The sequence below is a fragment of the Dryobates pubescens genome, chromosome 27 (genome assembly GCF_014839835.1).
Source record: "Dryobates pubescens isolate bDryPub1 chromosome 27, bDryPub1.pri, whole genome shotgun sequence".
NCBI lineage: Eukaryota > Metazoa > Chordata > Aves > Piciformes > Picidae > Dryobates > Dryobates pubescens.
The window spans coordinates 11,304,831-11,329,999 of NC_071638.1; the positions used below are offsets into that span (position 1 = coordinate 11,304,831).

The 25,169-nt window shown below is 47.7% G+C and overlaps 1 protein-coding gene across 6 annotated transcripts; it reads left to right on the forward strand.

Moving 5' to 3' along the window:
- Positions 1-5,024: 5,024 nt before the first annotated feature.
- Positions 5,025-20,144, forward strand: PTHLH (parathyroid hormone like hormone). Of its 6 annotated transcripts, XM_054173865.1 has the most exons (5): positions 5,025-5,048; positions 5,620-5,711; positions 8,318-8,440; positions 14,612-15,034; positions 19,954-20,144. In XM_054173865.1, exons 3-5 carry the CDS (start codon positions 8,340-8,342, stop codon positions 19,961-19,963), a joined length of 534 nt encoding a protein of 177 aa, XP_054029840.1. In that variant the 5' UTR covers positions 5,025-5,048; positions 5,620-5,711; positions 8,318-8,339; the 3' UTR covers positions 19,964-20,144. The 6 variants fall into 6 exon arrangements, with proteins under 6 accessions (XP_054029840.1, XP_054029841.1, XP_054029844.1 ...); XM_054173866.1 differs by lacking the exon at positions 5,025-5,048 and having other exon boundaries at positions 5,602-5,711; XM_054173869.1 differs by lacking the exons at positions 5,025-5,048; positions 5,620-5,711 and adding an exon at positions 7,122-7,159.
- The last annotated feature ends 5,025 nt before the right edge of the window (positions 20,145-25,169 follow it).

Genomic DNA, 25,169 nt, shown 5'->3' on the forward strand with positions numbered 1-25,169 from the left:
ACATGCCCTGAATGACTTAACTCTTTGTGAGAAGCCCAGGAGCCTGTTCTGTCTGTGTGTGTGCATAACTTCACAATTAATTCAGCACTCAGACCTGGAAGTGAGAAGCTTGTCACGGTGCCACGCTCAGCACTTTCCAGAAAGCAACATCAAGCAGGCACATTTTGGCTACTTCAGGCATGCTTGTCATACTGCAAGGGCAAGGATTATTGGGAGGGTACAGTTAGCTGGACAGCAAGTGCAATACTCTGACAGGGTAAAGATGGGAAAACCGGTAAAAGGTTTTGTTTCTAACCTGGTAGTCTGCAAAGCAGTTGAGAAATTTAAATGTTCCAGATAAAGCAGAAGCCAATCCCTCGCTGCTGTTCTGGTTTACACAGGTTGAAACGATGCCTGCAGCCTCCTTTGGTCAAGGCGGTGTATTGCACCCTTGGATCTCAGTCCTTGCCAGCACAGCAACCTAGAGATCTTTCCTAGAGCTGCACTAAGTATAGCTTGCTTTGTTTTCACATGCCTTATGACTACAGAGGCCACCCCTGAGTCATACGGGTTGCTCTCAGAAAACCTTCTTGTGTGCCATTCCCTCATTTACCAGCTCAAGTTGTCTCCAGGGCTGGGAGCATGGAGCAAGCTTGAGAAGGGCAGCAAAACCCCAAGAACTCTGACTGTCAATGTCCAGTCCTGTTCAGAGCCAAAACTAACTACTTTTTAATTCTTTTTTTAGCAGAAAATCAGACTTTGACATCTTGGCTTGCTAAAGCCAAGCATTGCTTTACCAACTCTCTGACACCTTTGCATTTCCATCTCCCGGTGAAATTTCCTCGCGCAGTTGGCAGAAATGATGCAGCCAATATTGCTATGAAACAAAAAGATGGCTTTTAGAGAGCAACAGTGATGGGTCTGATCAAACACACAGAGTACTGCTTCTGTTTTCTAAGATGAGGTATTAGAATGATATAGGAAAGCGTTTGATCATCTTAGGATAAACAAACAGCAGCCAATGTATAACTTTTATCGTTGGTCCTTATTTATTCCTTCAGGTTAATTGAATTTCATAAATGATTACCTAGTAAATTGAAAACCCTAACCTGCCAGGGCTAATTGAAGCTCCTCTAAAAATGTGTTTGCTCACATTTCCTGCTGTGGAAGCTGATTAAGCAGCATGCCATGGGCAACCCTATGGGCTACACTTCACTATGCTCAGCCTCCTGAAAGCAAGTCAGGTGGTCACTCCCCTTTGACTGTTCCTGTTTAGCCTTCACACCCTAGGGGACATCATGTCTGGAAAAGTAACCACACTGCAAGATCAAAGAGCATTCAAAATCTGGAGAAGGGATGGTCATGTAAGATGCTGACCACCATCCAAATAAACAGAATGAAGAGAATCAGCTCGGGTTCAGCGAGAGCTGGACCAGATCCCATGGCTTCTGGGAAAAGTTTAAAGATGCAGTGTGTTGCACTGGGAATTAGAAATATGAAAAGGGATGATTGCTGTGGTATGAAAAGGGAGAATGAAGGATCATTTTACTTGTAAAGGAGCAGAGGAAGGTGCAGAGCAGATGCAAGTCAAAGCAGAGGATGCACATCACAGTTCCAGTCATCTGTGTTTTAAAGCAAAGAGCAAGAAGCAGCAGAGTTCCTGGAAGGCATGTAGGATATTACAAAAATATAATTAGATGAATGCAAACAAAATGCATAAACCAAAGATATGTATGAAAGAAATGCTAGGAAATAAAGGCTGCGCTCATAGCAGAGCGCATTACAGTACCTTGCTATCCAGATTCATGGGCAAGACCTCACACAAACAAGTTATTTCCCTCAGCCAAGTGTGTGCCTTCCAAGGCAGAAGGAAGTCTGCCTTCCAAGCTGGAAATTCAATCCTATCAATCCTAAGTGCTACTTTCTCTCCTGTTCCATTTGCCAGAGAAATAGCAAAAATGTAGCTGAACTGTATCTAAGGAAAGCATACCTAACCACAGAGCACCATGTGGCCATGGGAAAGGACAGGGTCCTCCTTTTTCCAAGATAATCTGCAAACCCAAAGCTAAAGAAAGTATGTCTTAACTGCATTAGCCCCATGTCTCACCAGAGGAGGAGACACCTTCCTTTTGCCTAGAATACCATTTGTTTTTTCCACAACTTGCAACTGTTGGACAATGCCAGTCTGGACTTCTCCTTGTTTAACCCCAAAAAAAACCCCCAACCAAACAAAAAAATCTAATATTCATTTTTCAACCACTGGGAAATACTTAATTCATCACAAATGTCATTGGAAAGGATTTTAGGCCTGGGATGGAACTGAAAGAAGCCAACAGTCCATGGATTAGGGCACTGAGTCAGAGAAGTAAAGGACTTGAACTCTGGTGTCCCATATCTCAAACAAGTACACTAACCACTAAGCTATTCCACGGCAGGAGGTGAGTCTGTCTCCTCTCAGAAAAATGTCTAAAGGGATGGATTTTTGTTCCAACAGAGCACAAAAACAAATTGCAAAGCTTCTTTCTACCCCCAGTCCTCCCTCTTTAAATTGAATTCTTGTTCTCCAGCCAGCCCAGCTTGGTAACACTTTTCTGTAAGTTAAATAGACCAGACACATTTGTTCCTGTTGGTCATTAACAGATACTCAGTGAAAGAGATAGTTAAAGCTGAAGAGCAGATCTAGGGAGAGGCAGCATAAAGTTTTGGAGCTCTGACTGAAAACACTGGCATGACTGAAAAATAGAATCACAGCATCACTAAGGTTAGAAAAGACCTCTAAGGTCACCACGTCCAACTGTCGACCCATGGCCACTAAACCACGTCCTGAAGTGCCACATCTGTACACTTCTGAATATGCCCAGGGTTGATGACTCCACCACTTCCACTGCTTGGGAGCATTTGGAGGGGGTATGTTGGCAAGTCTCCCTTCCACAGGGTTTTGAGAGAGTTGCTTGTTTCTTTCAAGTCACCTCTCTGCAGGTTAGGGTTCAAGCCGGGGCCGAGCGGCAGCGCCCCGCCGGGGGTCAGCCGCGGGGGGCGCCCAGGGGCAAGGTGACCGGCGGCGGGGCCGGGCGGGCGGAGAGGGGCGGGGAGGAGCGGGAAGCCGGTCTCGGCACCACCATGGACAGCTCACAGCTCCCTGGGACTCGCCAGCCCGGCTCCGCCAGCCCCGCGCTCTTCTGCTCTGAACTCAGAACTGACTCCTTGCCCTCAAATTTGAAAATTGTTCCCTCCGGTGTCTACTGGATTCTAGGAACCAGACGGAAGATCTGGCAAAGCCCCTCTGCAGTTCTGCACAGCTTTGCTGGGTTTCCCCCCGCCCGCCTCTCCCGAGCGCATTAAATGAACTGCACATTGTGTAAATAAAGCCCGCATTGTGTCAATAGGCGAGCAGGGGGAGCCCCGGGTGGGAGAGGCAGCGCTGCTCCGCCGCTCTATCATTGTTTAATAGAGGAGTTGATTGTGTGCAGATGGGAGCGCCACGAAACGCCTGGGTCTCGCTGGTGGGGAGGCAAACAAGAAAAACGACGGTTCGCTCCTTCTCCCCAAGCTATCTGTCCACCCAGTTAGAAGATGACACCACGTCAGCGGTGTGCTAATGAGTTTCCCATCCTTGGAAGTCCCGGGAGAGTCAAGAGAGGAGGATGGCAATGAGAGCAGGGGTCAGCAGAGCACAGCAGGGCTAGGTTGCGGGCAGGAACCAGTATGTGCTATAACGCCTGCCTCAGCCTGCAAGCAATCGCGTCTGCCGCTAGCTGCAGAAAAGCCTGGCCCTCAAGACCACCCTGGGAGCTTTGGTGAAAACAAAACAAACAACAACCTCTGGGACTTCGCACCTCGCCTGCAGAGAGCTGCGCTCGCTGGCTTTGAACCTGGCAAGATCTGAGAGGCTGTGCACGTCCCAGGGGATTTCGGGTCCTCACAGGACGAGTCCAGAGCTCGCTGCTCTGCCGCTCCCTTCCCCGCCAAGCTCCCAAGCAGTCAGCACGCCTGTGTTTGATTGGTTATTTTTGCTGAGCGCCACTTTTTCCACCCTGTGAAGACTGGGGAGGTTAAACTCTCCGTCTGAACCGAAGCACTGAACGAGTGCAACTGAGGTTATAGAACTCCTGGAGGGGAAATGACGAAAACGTTTTATTGTGAATAAAACAAGAGGGAGGAGGGAGAAGCGGAACTTCACATAGGTGAAGGATGGGAAGTTTGCAGAGCTGAGGGTTTAGCCTGTTTCTGAGCACCGGGCGGGGGTTAGTTATGATTCCCCTCTGTCTCTCCAAGGCTGCGATGGCACCTCCTGTCCAACTGGCTGGACTTGTCCCACATTTCTCTCAAGGGAAGATTTCGCTCCTGAGCGGCTTTTGAGAAGGGCCCGCTCACAGCCCCTGGCCCTATTCCTCGCTCGGGAATTATGTGCCAAACCTGGAGCAGGGACTTTTCTTCCTAGCCAAGCTCCCAGGTCAGCTTCCTCATAGGAAAGCTGATTTATGCCTGTTCATACATATGGAAAAAGGAGGCAGAAGCCAAGCGTGGCATCCCTCCAAAAGCTCATTGTTTTTGAGGCTGGAAGAGGGGAGAAAGGCGAGGCAGAAAACCTAAAATGATAAGGTTCGCCTTGTCGCGGCAGGGAGGGCTTGACCAGAAAGGCAAACACAAGGCTTTGCCTCACAGGGAATGCCCCGTCGGCGGAGCGATGCTTTGGCACAGGTGCGGGGACGGGAACCGCGCCACGGCCGCTGCAAAAGCATCGCTCCGCTGGTCCTGTCTCTCGTCGAGCCTCAGACTCTCACACCCCCCTCACTCCGAGCTCAGAGGACACCTGGGCTTGGCAGGGGGGAGCGGCCGGGGCCGACGGGGTGAGATGCTACAGGTGGCGGCGGATCCCTCCCGGGAGCCGCTTCCCCGGGTGCGCATTCCGCCGGCCAGGCTCCATCCTGCAAAGAAAGGGCGGGGGGTCGGGGGAACGTTAAACGCCGGTAGAGGGGATTTTTTCACCCCGTCCTGCAAGGAGGAGGGCTTAGGCTTGCGGAGAGGCTAGGTACCAGGAGGAGTTGGCTCACGGGTTAAGCATTTGTGTAGGTGGCACGAGAAAAAAAAAAGTGCTGCTCCGGTTGCTGGAGATGACAAGCGGTCTTCCGAGGGCCGCGGGGAGGGGTGGGGGTGGGAAGTGCACGGTATCCTGGTACGATAGTAAGTCTCCTAAACGGGTTTGGCGCTGCTCAATTCCTGCTGTATTAGCAAAGCCATGGCGGGGTTGTACCTTTTTTTTCTTTTTTTTTTTTTCAGGGATGAGGCAAACTCAGCCATAGGAAGGTGGTTAGTGATGTCACAAGTTTGGTCTTTTCAATAAAAGCAATAGAGAAGGGTCCCTCTCACTATATATATTAGGAGAATTTCTGTTCTTCATTATGAATAAGAGCAGCAAGGGAGGAAAGCACCTGCTTTTAACAGCCTCTGTTTAGCACTAATCTGTTGCAGGCAGAATAAAAACTCCTAGGGCTGGATTTCCTTCGAAAAACTATTACTTTAAACATTTTATTTCATTTTCTTTCCCTTTCCTTTATTTTCTTTCTTTCTTTCTTTCTTTCTTTCTTTTTTTTTTTTTACATTTTTTTCCCCCTTCCCTTCTTTTCTTCTCAAGGATAGAACATAGTTTTGGAAGCGATTGCTGAGAAGATCAACCACTGTTGGCCAGACTGATCTCTGAGAAGCACAGAGGGCTGTAATTCAAGGAAAAGGTGAAGTAATAAATTGCGAAGGAACCTCAGTCCTCCAAGTTTATAAAGGCTATTTATTTTTCCTGAGCCTGTAAGGATTGAGGCATTGGAGGGGTTTTTTTGTTTGGGTTTGGGTTTTAGGTTGTGTGTTGGTGTTTTGGGGGTGGTGGTGGTGTATTTTGTTTTTTTTATTTAATTTCTGGGGCAAAGGCAATTCTAAAAATATTTGATGGACGTTTTACCTCTAACATGAGCAACAGACCTGTGAGTGTGTGGGGGCTATTTTCAGGGGATCTCACAATTATTTTTAATTGGTCGAAAGGGCAACGTAAATCAAAGAAGCCTATTAGCTACACATTTTAGTTTATAGCCTACCAGGTGTTCAGGGTATTTATTTACAGCATAAACGGTTTAATGTTTTCAGCATGATTTCTCTTTCAGCTCTTATGTTTTCGTTTTTTATTTGCCTGTGTGGTATGAAATTTGGCCGAGGAGCTGGGCTTTTAAATCGTGGCAGCAAGTGTCGTGTAACGCAAAATAACCTGCAGGTAGAAAAAAGGGTTTTGCTTTGCACCTAGACTTTGCAGAAAGCGTCCCTTAATACGAGGAGAGGATGAGAAGGAGCAACCAGCAGGCACACCTCAGTGTTTTGTTGCGGCTTGTGAGGGCGTTGGGAAAGAATTAGCTGTAAATCAGACTGTCAGGGGCAAAAACCAGCGACCCCTCTGTACCCGGGGGCAGCGGATCTCTCCAGGGAGGCTCCAGCGCGACGCGGAGCGGAGCCCTGAGGAGGGTGAGCGGTCGCGGAGGGGCTGAGAAGGGGTCCCGGGATGCTACAGCCGCCATCCCCCAGGTCTTCATTGCTGCTCGCCTGGGCAGGGCCACAGCAAGATAGCCCATCCCCTGGCACTAAACAAGAGATTGGCTTGCAAAGTGTCTACCTTGCGAAGAGCCGCCGGGGTGGGGTAAGAGGTGCACCAACCTCCCCCCGCCTCCCAGGCTTTCTCTCTTCCTAACAGCCGGGGGCAGTTTGTTGCGCAAGCAGGCTGTATAAGCGGCGGATTGTGTTGCCTTTGGTTTTTACATAAGTGCTTTCCCGTGATGGAAAAAAATTCTGGTACCTCCGTCAGGAGGGTGCGGGGCTGCCGGCGGGGCGTGGGGTTGGGGGGGGACCAGACGCGCTTCTGCTGCTCCGGGCACTGCCGCCGCTGCCCGGCAGCGCAACCTGACACGGAGACGTTCAAGGCTCTGGTCAGGAGGACGCAGGGCGAAGTGGAAGGCGAAAGAGGGAGAGGAGGAGAAAACTTTCCACTAATTTACTTTTTTGGCCGGGAGCGCCTCTGATCATAGACTGCGAGTCCTGCCCCCAGCCCTCCCCCTTAGCGCCCCCCCTCCCCCCGTTTCTAGCCTACAATTAACATCATTAGGAAGCAACCCTCCAATTAATAAGGCAGCTGCGACGAACAACGGTAGGTGTGTGAAAGGAAAGGCGGCAATGCTCCCAGGCTGGACTTTTGGGCTCGATCTGAAAAGTGTCCCCAGTGATGGGGCGATCGCCCTTGGCACGGTAGGGGCTGTGCTGACCTAGAAGGGTAAGGACAAAAAGGGAGAGGTGGAGCGGGAGAGAGCGAGAGGAGCTCGGCTGCAGAAGATGCGAAGAGCTTGGCCGGAGTCGTTAGGGTCTGCTGAGTGCTGCCGGGTGTTTCCCTTTGCTTCGCTCCTTTTTGACGCCGATGCTGGGAAGCGCTGATCTCTAGTCCCCTCTCTGGCTGTGGGTATCCAGCCCGGGCTCTGGCTCTCTCCGCACATGTTCCTAGGGCGCCATCTCTTTGCAAACCTCTCCGTCCTCCCGCAGCTCTCCCAGAAGGCTGCTTCGGGGCGTGTGAACATGGCAGGCTTCAGCCCAGTCCAACCTGCGGAGCCAAGCGTGATTCCCAGCCCCTCAGACTCCCCGGGCTACCGCTCCCCTGAGCCATCTCGGGCTCTCCAGCCTGGCAGCGCTCTTTGCTGCGTTCCCTTCCCTTGTCACAGCTGTGGACCCAACTTTCCGGAAGCAGAGGACGTGAACTTGACCTTTTTTTTTTTTTGTATTGTAGAGGTGTATTTAGAGAGAGATGTACAGAGACATCCTCCCTCCCCTCGCCTGAACCTCTCTCTATTTAGCGAGCAGAGGGTAGCTGAGATAACTTTCGGGAATCTTTCCCTGTCTGCACAGAAGGCTTCTCCTGTGACATAAAGCCCGGAGACAGAGGCTTAGCCGACTAGAACTGAGCAGGGCTCAGGGAGACAAACCGACGCGCTCTCTAATCCGGTTCAAATAGGAGCTAGATGGCTTTTCAGCTCATACTGAGAGAGAACTTGCCTCCGGGCACCGAGAGACAGAGAGGGAGAGAGAGCGAGAGGGAGGGAGGGAGGGTGGGAAGGAGGGAGGGAAAGAGGGAGAGACAGACAGCAAGGAAGAGAGAGAGAGAGACGGAGCGAAGTTTGGAAGAAGTGAGCCGCTGCCGAGAGCTCAGAAAGTTTGTTTTTCCTTCATAGCCTGGGAGCTGGGAGAGCTGAAAGCAGAGACTGCTTGAGGACGGCGCTGGCGCATGTGTCCCGCGGGACTGATCTCCCTTTCCTTGCAGGTTCTAAGCCCCGGAGGATACAATGTTCACTAAACTCTTCCAGCAGTGGAGTTTTGCAGTGTTTCTGCTGAGCTATTCCGTGCCCTCTTACGGCAGATCAGTAGAGGGGATCAGCCGCAGACTGTGAGTGCCTCTTTTCTTTCTTTCTTTCTTTCTTTCTTTCTTTCTTTTATTTTTCTTTCTTTTTAAACAATAATTTGTTTGCTTGTTTGTTTGTTTTAAATTATCGTTGTTTGTTTATTTGTGGTTTTGGTTTGGTTGGTTAGTTTTAGGAGTTTTAAGTCGTTTCGGTGACGGTGTGGGTGGGGAGGGAGGCGACCGGGCCCCCCATCGGGAGCATCCTGAGAAGGTTTGCAGCTTTCAGCAGCGCTCCCGGCGCCGCTCTTGCAAGCCGAGCGGCTCCGGGTTACCTGCCCCAGGTGCTCACTGGCGGGGTTTAGGCGCTAGGCAGAGGGCGTCTGGGGCAAGGGAACTTGGCAGCTGGCTGACCTCATAACTCTGTTGGGAAGATGTTAAAGATGAGGTTCTCGCAGTCTTCTGAGGGTAGCAGCTGTGCGTCTGTGTGCTCGTCCAGCATTTGCTGTTGCCCCTTTGCCTCTGCACCTTTCTGTGCCCTGGGAGGGTGCTGGTAGGGGGCATCCCATTTTATCGGACAGCTATATACCAGACTAGATAACATATACTCCCTTGGCCCTGGCATGGAGCCAGGATTGATAAGGATGACACTCAGTAGCGAGGCTGTCATGAAAATGAAGAACTGGACAATTTCTTTGGATATCTGCCATCTCAGAAAAAAAAAGAAAAGAAAAAGAAAAATCCGAGGGGATTCTGATATCTGGCTTGGAGGCAGAAGCATGTTTTTTTGATAAATGATAATGTAACTTAAGAGAGTCTGTTCAGGAAGTGACTCTTTTGCTCCTTCCAAAATAATCAGCATGGTTTATATTAATACCCCTACGCAAAGTGCAGAAGAGGAGCCACTGGGCTGATGTAGGAGCAGCTGTCTCACACATCTAACTCACTGGCTTTCACTGGACTTGCATCAGATTTTCTAAGGAAGAAACACCTCAGTCATACTGTGGAGGCTCTATTGTTGCTAAGCCCATAAGGAAGTCAGGTCGGAGAAAGAGGGTTGGAAAATCCAATCACAGCAAATCATTTCAGATGCCTTTCCCTTGTAAATGTTTTGATACATACCAAAGGACAAGATCTCCAAATATCACTTTCTCTGCCATTTAGGCAACCAACAAAAAAAAAAAAAATCCCCCAGGTGAAGTGACTTCTGACACACCTAAATTTTGGGAGCAGGCAGACAGTTATTACAAGTTTCCTAGAGCAATTTGTGTAGAACATGTTAGTGCTGATAATGCTGTGGTGCATTCTTCCCACTCCATTAATGCTCAGCTCTTTTGTACTGCTGCAAACTGTTGCTGAGCTACTTCCTTCATTTGAGACCATTTCCATCTCTTTGGAAATAGAGGGACAAAACTTCAGTTTCAGAAAAAATCCCCATATCTATAAGTACAGCTCTGAACTGGATCTAAGGCAATCTGGTTTTCCTCTTCTCTTCTCTTCTCTTCTCTTCTCTTCTCTTCTCTTCTCTTCTCTTCTCTTCTCTTCTCTTCTCTTCTCTTCTCTTCTCTTCTCTTCTCTTCTCTTCTCTTCTCTTCTCTTCTCTTCTCACTTTTCTTTTCTTTTTTCTTCTCTTTTCTTTTTTCTTTTCTTTTCTTTTTTCTTTTCTTTTCTTTTCTTTTCTTTTCTTTTCTTTTCTTTTCTTTTCTTTTCTTTTCTTTTCTTTTCTTTTCTTTTCTTTTCTTTTCTTTTCTTTTCTTTTCTTTTCTTTTCTTTTCTTTTCTTTTCTTTTCTTTTCTTTTCTTTTCTTTTCTTTTCTTTTCTTTTCTTTTCTTTTCCTTTCCCTTCCCTTCCCTTCCCTTCCCTTCCCTTCCCTTCCCTTCCCTTCCCTTCCCTTCCCTTCCCTTCCCTTCCCTTCCCTTCCCTTCCCTTCCCTTCCCTTCCCTTCCCTTCCCTTCCCTTCCCTTCCCTTTTTTTTAAAGATAGATTTGCTACAAAATGCTCTCTCTCCCTTTTTGAAGTTAGTGTTGTTCTAACACTTGTTTTTACAGGTCAGGATTAGAGGTCTTCCCAACATCTCTATTCCATCCCAACGGGGGGTGAGGGGGGGGAGTGGGGGGGAGAGCAGAGGAGAAAAAGTGGAAACTAAACATTGAGAATGTATTTCTCAGCTCCCTCTTTGCTATGGTATGTAAAACACACACAAGAAACCAGCCAGTTGTCAGTTAGTGGCATTCACATAGTTTTGTTTGTGGGCAGAGCACAAACACAGACACCACACTCAAACATGTGTCTTGTTTTAATATCACCACAAACCATTTCTAGAGTTAATGGTTAATAACTCACTTAAGCCTAGAGATCTTATCCTTTTTTTTTTTTTTTCAGTCAAAGGCTTAAACTAGCAACGGCTGAAAATACTGATGCACATTATTATAGCTATGCAAAAATAATCAGAATGACAGAGGCCTGGCTCTACAGACTGTACTGAGGGAAATCTCCCACGGAGAGCAAGAGCAAATTGTCCTCAGAAAAGACTGCCAGGCTCGTTATTTGTTGCAGAAACACTTTAGCTGCTAATGAACCTCTGAGAAACCCAGTAATGCCTCAAAGTGCAGCTGGATATTTTTATCAGTGTGCCCAGACACTGCAGCATCATGTCCCCAGATCTGTCCAAAATATTTTTCCTAACTCTGAGATAGGTTTTGCAGCTAGTGGCAAGGGCACTCGGTCTTGAAGACTATGGGCAGAGAGATGACCGAGTTATTTTGCTTGTTTGCAGTTATTTTGCTGAACTTCTGGTGAGACCCAGTGTGAACAGTCAAGGATAACAACAGTTAAGTAAGAGAACTGCCTCTGACAGAGAGTTGTCACTTGAAGAATGCTGCCTCTCAGTGACGCTAGATATCTAGTGCAAAAGATTAAGAAAGAATGTGCTTGAAGAGAACAGCTTATCTGGAGGGACATGAAGTCATGATACCCCAAGTTAAGAGTTTCTGCTATTTTGCCCCTCATGAGACAGTGAGTCTCACAGATGCATAGTGTGCTTGCATACAGCAATTAGTTATGACTCTCTGGTCACCAGCAACATCGTTCCCTCAGACGTGCCGAACACATGCAAGCTTAGCCCTCACTGCACTCGATTTGGGCACGGGCTCCTTTCCCTTGAACGAGAGGTACATTTACAGCAGGATGGAAGGGACCTCTAGTGGGTCGTCTTAACCCTAACAGCCTCATCTCTTAGCCAACATGTGAATGCAATCAGTCCGGTTTCCATTGCCTTCCTGCTCTCTGTGTGTGGGTGAGATACTGTTGATATCTCCATTCTTCTTACATCAGCCTTCTTGAGCAAGTGTTTCCCCCAATTTACAAACACGGAAATGGTTTGAATAACCGTGGCAGAAGGTCAGGGAGATACACATCTAATACATCTTCTTAGTTTTAAGGGGATTTCTGATGCAAAGCACACAGAGGAAGCTGGTAGGCAGAATGTCATCCCCCAGCCCAGCTGAGTAATCGGAGTCATGTGAAACGTAACACTATGTAATGTTATACAATCATCTGGAACAGCAGTATGTTCTCTGGGGCCAGACCTGATGCTAAATATCAGACAGACATTTAAACACCAACCCACCCTCCTTGGCACAGGAAGCCCTCATGCGTCAGCCCTGGCACTAGCTGGGCAACGCATCCTTGCTCGGGATGCAGCTCTTAGGCTGCTCCTGAACTGCCTTGCGCCTGCTGGAACCAAATCCTTAGGTTTCAGCTCTGTAACATGGAATAGCTTTTCAATCAAGAGAATTTTAATAACAGGCTTCAGAGATTCAAGATTTTGTCATGGTGGCTAAATTGACCAAATTCACATTACAGTATCAAGGCAGATCTAGGTTGTCTGTGATAAAGGCGATTATCCTTGGTAGTTTACAAGGGGCAGTAGGAAAGCTTTGCTCATCATGTTTTAGACTCAGTAAAGCACTGAGATTTTGTATGCTTTTCATAAACTAGAAGAGTGAAAGGAAAACTGTATTTCCCATGCAGATATCCTGGGAAAAGAGATTACCAAAGCTAGGAATGTAACATGAGCCACAATGGAGAGCCTGACAAGCAGCACAGAAGCATGGCCACTCAGAGGAGCTCAGGGTGCTAGCTTTATTGGTCTACTTGCAAATCAGAGTGACCTTAGTGTGAAGGATGTTAGAGATGGCTCCTGGAGAGCTTCAGGGAGTGTGCTGACCAAAAAACATTCCCCTAAGCAGATCTTGAGCTTGCGCCACAGCTGCACCAAAGAGAAAGAAACAACGTGGGTTCAGATCACATTATCACACTGCATTTTTGCTCAGGACCATTGATTTGAAGGGCATAAAATACTTGCCCTAAAGCCTGAAGTAACCTGAACCTGATTTGGAGACTCTTAGAACATGGCCAATGTTTGGACAAATGTGAACTCACAAACCTGAGTATATCTAGGGCTGATGGGGAGCAAGTGTCAGCACTGTTTGACTTCATGCAAAAAAACAACAGTCACCTTTCAGTCTCATTGTGGAGTGCAGAAAAGCTTCTGTTTGAATTTTACACCGAATAGCAGAGCTGTAGCATCACTTGAAGCCATTGCTTGAAGCCAATACTCCAAAAGTGCTACTCTACAGTGACAGACATGAAGGTGATGCTCTGAAACCAGTGCTGCTTAAAGCTGCCTGTTTCAAATAGCTCCAGCACTGATCAAATCACAAATCTAGAGAGCTCAGCTGAAGGGAGTGAGGAAAAAATGAGTTGCACAACACCCCCCAACCATTTAGCATGCTACCTTTTTCCTCCACACTTTGAAACCTGGTAGCAAAGCAGGACAAGTAGGGCTGAGATTGGAGGAATATTCACTCAGACTTATGCCCTCTCCCACTTAACCCAGACACAGATATAACTTCTCATTCAGCTAACTGCCCAAGTGACAGACAAGGCACTGAATTAATTTTCTTTGGCCAACAAGAACTCAGTCCCATGCAGTACCCTGATGCAAGAGGAGGGGATACATTGCCAGTCTCTGCACACTGAAGCAGGGCATTGGAAGGCTAAACTGGGTGATAGAATTCATGGGAACACAGCTAAAATCCCAGCTTTTACTCTTTCTGTGGTTCCAAGTGCAGCTCTGCATCCATCCCACATCAAGAAAAAAGCAGAAGTTTCCTCAGGGTTCTTTATTATCTAAGTGTCACTTGTATCTTCTTCTGGCAGTGCAGTGCAACCTCTCTGAAAGACAGCCAGCCAACCACCTCCCAGTTCCTTGAAAATGAGACAGAGGTCACTGAACCCAAAGGTTAGGAGCTCTGGCAAAGCAACAGACACAAACCCAAGGACTGAAGACATCCCAGTCAAACAAACCAGCATGCTCTTGAAGAAGATCAGTGCAGAGGGATAGTGCAGAGCTCAGAGAGCAGAGTGCACAAGCCCTTTGGCAGCAGCAGCAGCTCACACTGGAAGGAGCACTAGAAAGTTATGGAAAGCCATAATTAGACACAAGTGGCCAAGCAGTAAAACCCTCAGGGGTGGCTGAGGGTCCTCTGCGCTGATGCTCAGGCTGCCTCTCTGGATAGCTCATCAGGGACTGAAGTGCCCGTGTTGCAAACACACGAATTGGAACAGCTTTCCATTACACTCCTGCAGTTGCCCTCATTTAAATTTAGAAAAGGAGATGTACTTTTTGGTGTGTTTATTTACCTTTTTGAAGTGCATGACTGAGCAGAAGAAAATTATTAGAATGATACTGTATAAACACTGCTTCCGGCTTCAGCCCTGCTCATTCCCTCTCACTTGACTGCGGTGCTCCATCACCTGACCCTTTCAGTTTTCCTATCTCTGACAACCGCCTTCCTGCTTTCCCTGCCTGAAGGGTGATATATTAAGAGCTGTAATGCTTTCCTAGAACAGAGCAGTGACTAATCCAGCTCCAGGTCCAGTGGTGTGCAGTCAGTCAGCTGAGAATTATTACCCGCTTAGGTCTTTCCCTTCTCTGTGGGGAGCAGCTACACTGAGAAGCAAGACTTGCTCCAGCAGCCTGACTTCAGCTGGATGTCTCCAAGCTGAAGAGCTGCTCCACAAGTCACTGTGGCTGCCACTGCCAGAGCAGAGAGGACCTCTGCCAAGTGCTTGGCAATAACCAAATCTAAAATGTGGTTTGTTTGTCTGTTTTTTTTCTTTCCTTTCCCCCCTTCCTCTTTTCCCTGTCTTTAGCAAACGAGCTGTCTCGGAGCACCAGCTGTTGCACGACAAAGGCAAGTCGATCCAAGACTTACGGAGAAGAATATTCCTTCAGAATTTAATCGAAGGCGTCAACACGGCGGAAATCCGCGCGACCTCCGAGGTGTCGCCTAACCCCAAGCCTGCCACCAACACAAAGAACTACCCTGTCCGCTTCGGCAGCGAAGACGAGGGCAGATACCTAACTCAGGAGACAAACAAATCCCAGACCTACAAGGAGCAGCCCTTGAAGGTGTCGGGGAAGAAGAAGAAAGCAAAGCCTGGGAAGCGCAAGGAGCAAGAGAAGAAGAAGAGGCGAGCCCGCTCAGCTCGGCTGAACCCCAGCACGCTGGGAAGAGCTGGGACTGTGAGCCCGCTCCTGGGCAGCTCTGCTCCTACACACAATCACACCTGGAGGTAATTTTCATATGTCCTTCTGGGGGTCAGGCCAGGTGTTCACTGAAACTGTTCTCCTTTTGGTGTGAGAGGCCGGGGCCTCACTCAAACCTGGAGCAATAGCACAGCTTTTGCTCATGACTGGGCAGTGGCTTTTCAGGCAGCACACAGTCTCAAGGTGCTTTCTGGAGGTAGGTGAGTGCCCTTTCCACCAGACACTGGTGACCAAGTCTGTCCTTCCTATGACAAACAAGCCAAGTAAACTGTTTACTGTCAAAAGGAGGCTGAGTGAAAAGCAAGTCAACCTACTCCTGCAAAAAGAGAGCCCACCATAGCCATTAAAACCTCCTTCCCCCATTTAAATGTGTTGCAGATAGGTAGGGGTTGGTCTCTTCTGCCAGGCAGCCACCAACAGAACACAGGACACAGTCTCAAGCTGCACCAGGGGAAGTTTAGGCTCGAGGTGAGGAGAAAGTTCTTCATAGAAAGAGCAATTGGCCAATGGAATGTGCTGCCCAGGGAGGTGGCAGAGTCACCATCCCTGAAGGTGTTAACAAAAAGAAGATTGGATGTGGCACTTGGAGCCATGGTTTAGTTGCCAGGAGGTGTTAGATAATAGGTTGATGGTCTTGATGATCTTTGAGGTCTTTTCCAACCTGGTTGATTCTGTGATTCTGTCTCCCACATCAGATCTTTGTCCCACACTTGGGCCTCAGACAATTGAAAGCTTTATTTAAGGCTCTGCGTCTATAAAATGGTGAAATTTTCTTTCCTGCCTCTCAACACCTCCCCTTTTTGGCAGCTTTCCTACCCTTACTTTACAGTTTTTCATTTTACTGTTTAACCTTAGGGGAGAACATGGAAAAGTTCTCTCAGCAATACCTGCAAGCAAGGCAGACTAGCCTCTCAGCATCACATTTTCCCTGTCATTAGGACTTTTTAGTTCAGATCCATCGTTTTTTTTGTCAGCTCATGACACAACGACGTTGCCACTGAAAAATGTTGAGCATTGCTGTAGGAGAGGATGTGCTTCCTTCCTCTGTGCCAATGAAAGGTTTGCAGGGCAGTAATGAGTTGGAGGCTTCAGCCTAGCTTTCCTAAAAGACTCATCCCCTTGCAGCCATCTTTGCTTGAGGGGAAGCCTGCGTGCTTGCAGACAAAGACAAATGGTCTGCTCCTCAGTTCTCTCCAGATGTTTGCATTTTCAGCAGCAGAACCCCACCTTTTTCTCTCCCTCTCCACTTCAGCAGAATAGAGACACAAATGCCACTTGCTCACAGTAAAGCCCTTAGCAAGAGATGCCAGCTGTGGGATTTACTAAAACCAGTCTTGGCTTAATCCTTGCACTGTGCTCCATCGCCTCAGCTTCTGCTGGCATCCCACAGGAGTTATCAGCATTTGGGACCATAAAGCAGTCAGCATGGCTGAACAGTTAGTAGTGAACTAAGAGAGGCTGCTTTGCCTCAGCACCTTAGGAAAAGTCAGGAGCTGCCTGCCTGCCACTGCCACAGATGTTAAGAAACTGTGGTGGCTAATAAATAACATCTGTCTTTGGCACACAGAAACCTCCAATGTAGGGAAGAAAACATTGTAGGGCATTTGAACATTTCTTTCTTTTCCTCACTACACTGCCTTTGGTTGCACATCCAAAGGAACACACAGAAGAATTACAGGTATAACTCTGCTGATTTTCCTAGTTCACCCTTTCTATTCCAAGTATGGCTGGATGACTGAAAGCAGGCAGCTTCACTGTGGAGTCCAGAATGCTGAAGCCAGCACTGATATTATTGCTTGAGGTGCAGAGTTTCTCCAGGGCAAGAAAGAGATTCCTAAAGATGACCTACAGCTTAGATACTAAACTAAAGATGATTAAACAAAGAGAAGCCATGAAATAGGAAAATTCAATTCCTCCTTCACCAGTACAGAGCATGCCATGCTCTTAGTATGCCAGCTTGCAGTTAACCCAGCAGGCTGGCAGAACAGGCAGTTTCTAAAGTTTAACTGACAGCAAGAACCAGATCCTTGACTTGGACTTTAAGTAGGGGGAGTTGCCTATGCAGTTATTAGCACAAGGTGGGCAAGCACATTTGAAATGGAGGGGTGACCACATCTGAATGAAGCTGATTCTTCTACTCTACCTACTGGTGAGGGGCAAGGAAGGTGTGCAGACAGGATGTCCATGGGCCTGGACAGAAGAAGCTGCTTTTGTACACCGCCCCCAGGCTAGTTGCAGCTTAGAAGAAGCATTCTTGCCTTACAGGGAAGTGGATGTGCATAATGCAGTAGGGTAAATGTCAGGGCAATGGAAGAGAAACTTGAAGCAAGTTTTTCACTGTAGCATTGTGCTTCTTTTCTGCTCCACGCACTGAATCAAGGTCTTTGTGCCCATTCCCTCTGTCCAGTCTTGATCCCAAAATTTTGGGTTTAGGTCAGAAAATCACAGAACCAACCAAGACTAAAAATAATGTGCTGTCTAGATCTTTTGACTTACTACAGGAAGCATCTCATAGAAGAAACCAGTCTTGCAAAATCTAGGACCAAATCACAAGAAAGCTGCTTGAAAGCTGTCATTAGTGCGGAGCCCGATGTCAAGATGTGGCTTAGCCCAGACTCTAAAACAAAAGCCTGAGGCTGAGGCCAAATTGAAAATGGCTCCCTCTTAAAACCAGGCCTGTGTGTGGCAGACACAGCTCTACAGTCATGCTGGAGGAATTGTGTGCCCTTATTACACCTATTGTAATGCAGACTGAGTACAACACCCTAATGCTACTAGTTAGTAATTACCTTCACCCTGGCATTTCCATCTGAGGTGCTTAAAAACTTCCTTCTTGTGGGTATTGCAGCTACACTTCCATTCTAATTCAATTAAGCTGGTATTACCTAATTCCCTAAGAAACCTAAACTCCCTAATCATAGAATCACAGAATGCACTGGGCTGGAAGGGACCACTAGAGATCACCTTGCCCACCCTCCCTGCAGTAAGCAGGGACATCCCCAACTGGACCAGGCTGCTCAGAGACCTATCAAGCCTGACCTTGAGTGTCTCCAGGAACAGGGCCTCCACCACCTCCCTGGGCAACCTGTTCCAGTGTTCCACCACCCTCACAGTAAAGAACTTCTTCCTTCTGTTCAATCTAAATTTACGCTTCTCTAGTTTAAAACCACTGCCTATCACTGCAGGATTTGTAAATGGACTTCCTGTAGTCCCTTCAGGTCCTGGAAGGCTGCATGTCAAACATAGTCCTGCTTTCAATGCACTAAGCCCTTCCCAAATTCTCAAGGAATTGCTTTCTTTTGTGTCTCATGCCTACACACATCTGCCCTGTGGAGCACTGCCTGCAATCTCCATGCAGTCTCTATGTTCAGTCCAGCAGCAGAGTGAATCCTGCTCCATTCTCTAGCTTTGCATTCCACTTACAGCTCTAGCCCAGGGAACCTGCATGCAGTAAAGTGTGCCATTCACAGGGGCAGAAGGAAAAAAAAAACCCAACTCTTCAGCATTTCCTGCAGCACCCCTAAGAAGTAGCTTAAAATAATATTGTTGTGTAAGTATCACAGTATCAGAGTGCATGAGAGGTTGGAAGGGACCTGAAGAGATCATCCAGTCTAACCCCCCTGCCAGAGCAGGATCATCCAGGGCAGTCTACACAGGAATGCATCCAGATGGGTTTTGAAAGTCTTCAGAGAAGCAGACTTCACAAAGTGCACAAGGACAAGACAGGAGCATGCTTTGCTTTTCTGCCTTCACAGGGAAGGGAGGAGCAGAGAACTGCCTCCAGGCTGCCAGCATCCCTTAGAAAGCTCCCACACCTCAGGGCTGTAGGCAGCTGACTGTGTCAGCTTGGGCTGAGCTCAACAGGCTGAAATGCTCCTTTTCTTTCAGGACCAAGCCCGGTGGCTCCCAGAGGGCAGTTTCAGGATTATAGTCTTTCCAAGCACTTAAAGAAACAGGCTACAAAGCAGCCGCTCACTGCCAGACCTGAGCAGCCTTTACTATACACCTCCTGTGGTACTCCTGCACATGGCATCACAGAAAGCTGTCACACCTCGGTGATGAGCAGAGCCTTGTGAGGCAGGAGGTTTTCCAGGGGGAAAGGCAGAACAAATAGCTCTGTGGGATTCAAGCTTGAACACAGATTTCACCTCAACATGAGGAGAAACTTCTTTACGGTGAGGGTGAGGGAGCACTGGAGCGGGTTGCCCAGGGAGGTTGTGGAGTCTCCTTCTCTGGAGACTTTCAAATCCCACCTGGATGCACTGCTGAGGGGACTACCCTGGGTGATCCTGTTTTGGCAGAGGGTTGGGCTGGATGATCTCTGCAGGTCCCTTCCAACCTCTAATGTACTGGGATAGATACTGTGATACTGTAACTGTTGAAGTCAGAAGCCTGCCATGGGTTACTTGTTTAGGTGGTGTTGGATTGGTTGATGGGTTGGACGCGATGATCTTGAAGGTCTCTTCCAACCTGGTTTATTCTATGTATTCTATGTATTACACCCAGCAGGTGCATGATTGCCACAGACTTCAACAAGTACCTTTTTTTCCTTCTCTTTCAACCAAATTTCTCCTTCCTCTAACCTGTGTCCTTTTTAAGGAACGCTTTTTAGCACTTGTATTTGTTAGAGGTTGACACTGCTTTGTTACCTGTAGCACTCAGGAAACTCCTTGCCCTAGGCTCTGAAGAAAACTAAAGCAAGCCCCTTCCTATCCCACTGGGTGTTCAGTGCAGTGGGGCTCAGCGTCTAGGCAACACTTCAGGGCTCCACACTGCCAGCTGAGCTGCGCTGAAGGTCTTGCGGGGACGTCTAAAGCTGCAGGCCCTGTGACTGCAGAGCACGCCCCTTGCAGCCTGTGACCCTCTTGCTGTTCACTTTCTGTCTCCATATTTGAAGTGAAATTTGATTTTTCTCATGGTTTATTTTTTCCCTCCCCCTTTGCAGGAGGCGCTGACGTTTCCAGCAAGCGATTCTTGGAAGACTTATTGCAGTATTCTGTAATAGTGAACATATGGGAAGTATTAAAATATTTATTACCTGTAAATACTGTAAATGCTCAGAATAAAACCTTCTCCTCCCCCCTCCCACCCCCCTGCTCTCTGAAACTGCACATTTGGTTATTGTGAATTTTCTTCCCCCCCTTCCCCCCCTGCCCTTTTCCTTTTTTGTTTGGGTTTTGGTTATTATTTTTTTTTGTTTGCTATGGCTGAGACAATTATCATTGTCACATCTACCATAATTTATTTTGTTGACTGGTGTATTTATTTTGTGACTGTATCTTGGTGCTGCTGACCTTCTCTGGTTTGGTTTTTTTGTTTTGTGTAACATAAATGCACTTTAGCTGTCCATATGGAGTGTACATTGACTTAGGAAGTGTTTTGTGGTTGTCTCCCATCGATGCCTACAGACAGCTGTCCCAACTGCTTCTCCTTTGTGCATGTATAATAGCAGTATTTTGAAATTTGTAAAGAATGTCTAATAAAACATAATCTAATTAAATCAAGACTCAGAAAGAAAAATGTCTCCTTTAGGAATATCAAGGGCAGGAGCAATTTCTTTCTCTTTTTTTCCCCTTTTTTCTTTACTGTATTTGAAAATGGTTTTCAATTTTATGTGTTTACATTGGTTCAAATTCCCTCATTTTCACATTAGCTTTTACTTAAAAGCCACTCAGAACAGATTTTGTTCCAGGGCTCTATTTCCAGTCAGCTAAGCTGCTGTACAACCTGAAGATCATAGAATCATAGAATGGTCCAGGCCAAAAGGAACTTCCAAAGCTCATCCAGTCTGACCTCCCTGCAGTCAGCAGGGACATCCCCAACTAGATCAGGTTGCCCAGGGCCTCCTCGAGCCTTACCCTGAATATCTTCAGGGAAGGGGCCTCAACCACTTCCCTGGGTGACTTGTTCCAGTGTTCCACCACCCTCACAGTAAAGAACTTGTTCCTAACATCCAATCTAAATCTGCCCTTCTCTAGTTTGAAGCCATTGCCTATCACCTTTGCAAACAGATACTGTCCTACAGCTCAGACCCAGCCTCAGGGGCAGCACAGTTCCAGCCTCCCTCCCTGCAAAGGCTGAAGCATTGCATCCGCAAGTGAGAGGACGTGAAAAGCACCCCCATGGGATGCAGCACTCACTGCACACTTGGAAGGTGCTCGCATGTCACACCCCAAGTCCTGTGCAGGTAAAGACAGATGTTCAGCATCCTGGGCTCCCACCAGCTTTACTCAAAGATGCAGTACACGAGTAGAATCTCAGCTCTTTGGACTCTGGGAGCACCTTGGGTTAATGTGAGGGGTGGAAACAAACTATAATAAAAAGAGTGACTATACAAAGGAAAGAAAGAGTAGAAAAGGCAGGAGGTGGCACATCACTAGGAGCTGTTGCATTGCTTGGGTAACTTCTCCCCTCTCTCATCATGAAGATGCTTCACATGGCTCTGTTTGTGAAAAGCGTGCATTAATATTACTTCTGCCTCATACCCTTAGTGAATTACAGTTAAGGGAGAGGCCACTTTCATCACTTCACAGCCACAGCCACCGAAGAAAACAACAGGAGAAAAAATGATAACCTAACCTTTTGAAACCAGGCATGGGAGCCCTGCTGCCTACCCCTTTCTCTGCCACCCACGTAAATCGCAGCAGCTGCTGTGGGGGCAACCTGAACAAAGGGGATTGTTCCAGGGAGCTATCTGTGCTTTGTCAAATCTCACTGGATTTCCTCTGTCTCACTGTAACATCAGCAACATCAGAAAAATGCAAGCGTGGAAAAAGAAATTACAAATCCTGGGAATTTTCAGATAGTTCTTGTAAGAGTTGCTCCATTCCCTGGCTGCCAAGCTTTACTCTGTGTGTGTGTGTGTGTGTGTTCTTCTTTCCTCTGTTTTAAAGTGCCATCTTTTTCCACTGCCAAACTACAGCCATCATATAATATAAACCAGATGTATTTCTGCTTTCTACCAACCTTGCAGAAAACTACCTCCAAGAAAGCACTAAAAGCAGGAAAACTTGAGAAAAACTGAGCTATCACACATCACCATTACCCTGCCCCCTCCCCCATCCCTGCCCCCCCCTAACCCTCCCCAGTCTGCTCCTCCACAGTGCAAAACCCAAGGCTTCACTGTTTCCAGTTCATCACTGCAGCCACAGAGCACATGGGCAGGTCTTTTCCCCTTTCCAGTGAAAAATGTTATACACAATGAAATGTGGCACAACTTTGGGGCTGCATTAAAGCAATAAAGGGCATAGCTCCTGCACGTTTACAGACAGGCCTCCTTGCACATCCTCCTATTTATAGTACCTAATGCTTGGATTTATATAACTGAAGTTAACTGCAACATACTCAGAATCCTAGAATGGCTCAGCTTGGAAGGACTTCAGAGCTCATCTCCTCCAAGCTCCCCACCATGCCCAGGGACACCTCTCAACTAGACTCAGATGCTCAAGGCTTCATTCAACCTGGCCTTCAACACTCCCAGGCAGGAAGAAGCCACAACCTCCCTGGACAGCCTGTTCCAGAGTCTCACCACCCTCACACTGAAGAACTTCTTCCTCAGATCCAGTCTAACCCTGCTCTCCCTCAGCTTCAAACCATTCGCCCTTGTCCTGTCTCTAGACACCCTCAGGAAAAGTCCCTCTGCAGCCTTCCTGGAGGATTCCTTTAGGGATTGGAAGGCAGCTCTAAGGTCCCCCTAGAGCCTTCTCTTCTCCAGGCTGAACATCCCCAGCTCCCTCAGCCTGTCCTCATAGCAAACGTGCTCCAGCCCTTGGATCCTTTTCTGTCCTTTTCTGGACTCTCCTCAACAGCTCTGCGTCCTTCTTATCCTGGGGACCCCAGAACTGGAGGCAGTATTGGAGATGGGTTCTCAGTAGAGCTGCACATGGCAGTGGCAGCTCACTACCAGTAAAGCTGCACTCAGAGTTTGCTCCGTGCCCTTTGTAAGTGCAGACATTCACTTGGCATTCAAGACAGACCAAAAGCCAAGGTAGTTTACACCTAAGCTATGAAATGACTCTGTGCTCTCAAGGAAAGGATTTCAGGCACAGGAACTATTTGGCTTAGTTTTAGGTGCTTACCATCCCAATACAATGCCCCCACAGTGTAGTAAGCATGTGTGTTTGTTGATGAGTAAGTGCCTTTGATCTGCTGAGCTACCACAGAGAGTTTGGCTCCCTTGCAGTAATTCAGAAAGCAGGGAATGCTGGCTGTGTTCAGTTACAGCCTCTCAGAGTTTCAAACATTCTGCTACTTGGCCATCATTTGCTGCAGAGGAAAGGTGCTGAGTAGTTTCTCTGGTGTCTAACGGTCTTTACTGGATCACAAAATCAATACAGGTAGAGGGTAGGCAGCACAAACTCCCTTTGGAGCACCTCATCACAATTCCTCCCACAATAAAATGGAAACCATCAGCAGGAGGAGGCAGGTCACCTGAGCAACATTTGTGCTCTGTGGAGGCCACCAGAGCACTATCTTCTAGTTCTTCTAAACTGTTGTGAGCTCTGCTGAGAGCTTGGTGCAGAGAGGCAAAATGTTATCATACAGCTAGCCCTCCTCCTGCCCACCCCTCAAGGCTTTTGCTGGCTGTTTCTGTGGAGGCTTTTTCCCCCTGGTTGGCTCTCCCAGTTCCTTCACTCATGCTATGAGCACAGACACCAGGTGGTAAGTCACAGGCTGCAGCAATCCCTCAGATGAAGGTGGCCACGCTTAAAGAGAGTTTCTCATCACCCATCCATCACGATGCCCCTCTAGACATTGCCTGCAGTGGAAGTTATGCACACAACTTCCCACACAATTCTTAGAATATATACCCCCTAGAGTCCTCTCTTTTAATTGCTTTCCTGGACTCTTCTCCTCAGAAGTAATTTTTTCCTACAGCCAATGTTAACTAATTTACTGTGGAAAATATCCATGATCTAACCCTCTCCATGCCTCTCCTTCAGAACGGGTTGGTGAGAGTGGGGTGCAATGCACATGCCACGGACTGTTCTGCTCCCACAGCTCCATCCTGTTCTCTGACAACGCAGGTGAGCATTCCCTGCCCCTCACTGGCTGCCCTGTGTCCCTGTATGGACTTCAGAAAGCATGTGGAAGACCACTCTGTGTGTCATGGGCAAGCCTTCCTTAAGGAAAACTTTAGAACATTCAAAGAGACTTTTTTCCCCAGCTGTGGAGCTACAAGGGAAGCTCTCCACATGCACTAATGGAAATCCCTTTTTGACAGCAAGATACTGGAGCCTTTGCTCACCATGACTGTGCATGCACAAGCATGTTAGAGGAGGGAGGGACTTTTGTGGATTAATGTCATTAGAACAACAGTTTATAAGACCTGGATTACTCAAACAGAAAACTAGGGCATGACTAGGGCAGATGTATCCTACTTTGTAACCTGAGTTTTCCAGTATGTACCCAAACTTTCCATTTTGTGACTACTCTGTAGGAGTAAAGAGGACCTGAAGACCTGCTCTGATACATGGTCAAATCTTCACACTACTGTTAGTCACTGTACCTGTGGGTCAGGAACCCATTCTTGCCCTCTTTACCCTCCAATAGCTGAAATGACATGGAAACACAACAGCACGGAAGAGGAAATCACTGCTTGCCACTAAACTCTGGCCCAGATGAGATCTCCCAACAGGAAGACAAAGTAGCTGCAGACTGCTTTGTCCATGCTTCAGTTGTGCAACCAGATCAACCCACTATGAACTGCTGACTGCCAGAAGGCTCCTGCTGTTCAGGCTGGAGCTCATAGGAGCAGTGCCCCATCACACAGTATCACAGAATCACCAAGGTTGGAAGAGACCTCAAAGATCATCGAGTCCAACCTGGCACCACAGACCTCATGGCTAAACTGTGGCACCAAGTGCCACATCCAATCCCCTCTTGAACCCCTCCAGGGATGGTGACTCCACCACCTCCCTGGGCAGCACATTCCAATGACGAACGACTCTCTCCAGGAAGAACTTTCTCCTCACCTCCAGCCTAAACTTCCCCTGGCACAGCTTGACACTGTGTCCTCTTGTTCAGCCTGAGAGCTGGGGGTATTAGTAACCAACTCCTCAGTCAGGCTTTAAGTGCAGTCTGCTTTTACAGCTATGAGACAAACCAGGGAAGATTCAGTGCTTTCTGAACCCACATGAAATGTCTGAAGCTCTCAATGCC

Excerpts from the sequence above, each read along its gene's own strand:
- PTHLH (XM_054173865.1), top strand. The coding sequence starts at position 8,340 with ATGTTCACTAAACTCTTCCAGCAGTGGAGTTTTGCAGTGTTTCTGCTG. Across the intron at positions 8,441-14,611 it reads GAGGGGATCAGCCGCAGACT|CAAACGAGCTGTCTCGGAGC; the intron begins GTGAGTGCCTCT and ends CCCTGTCTTTAG.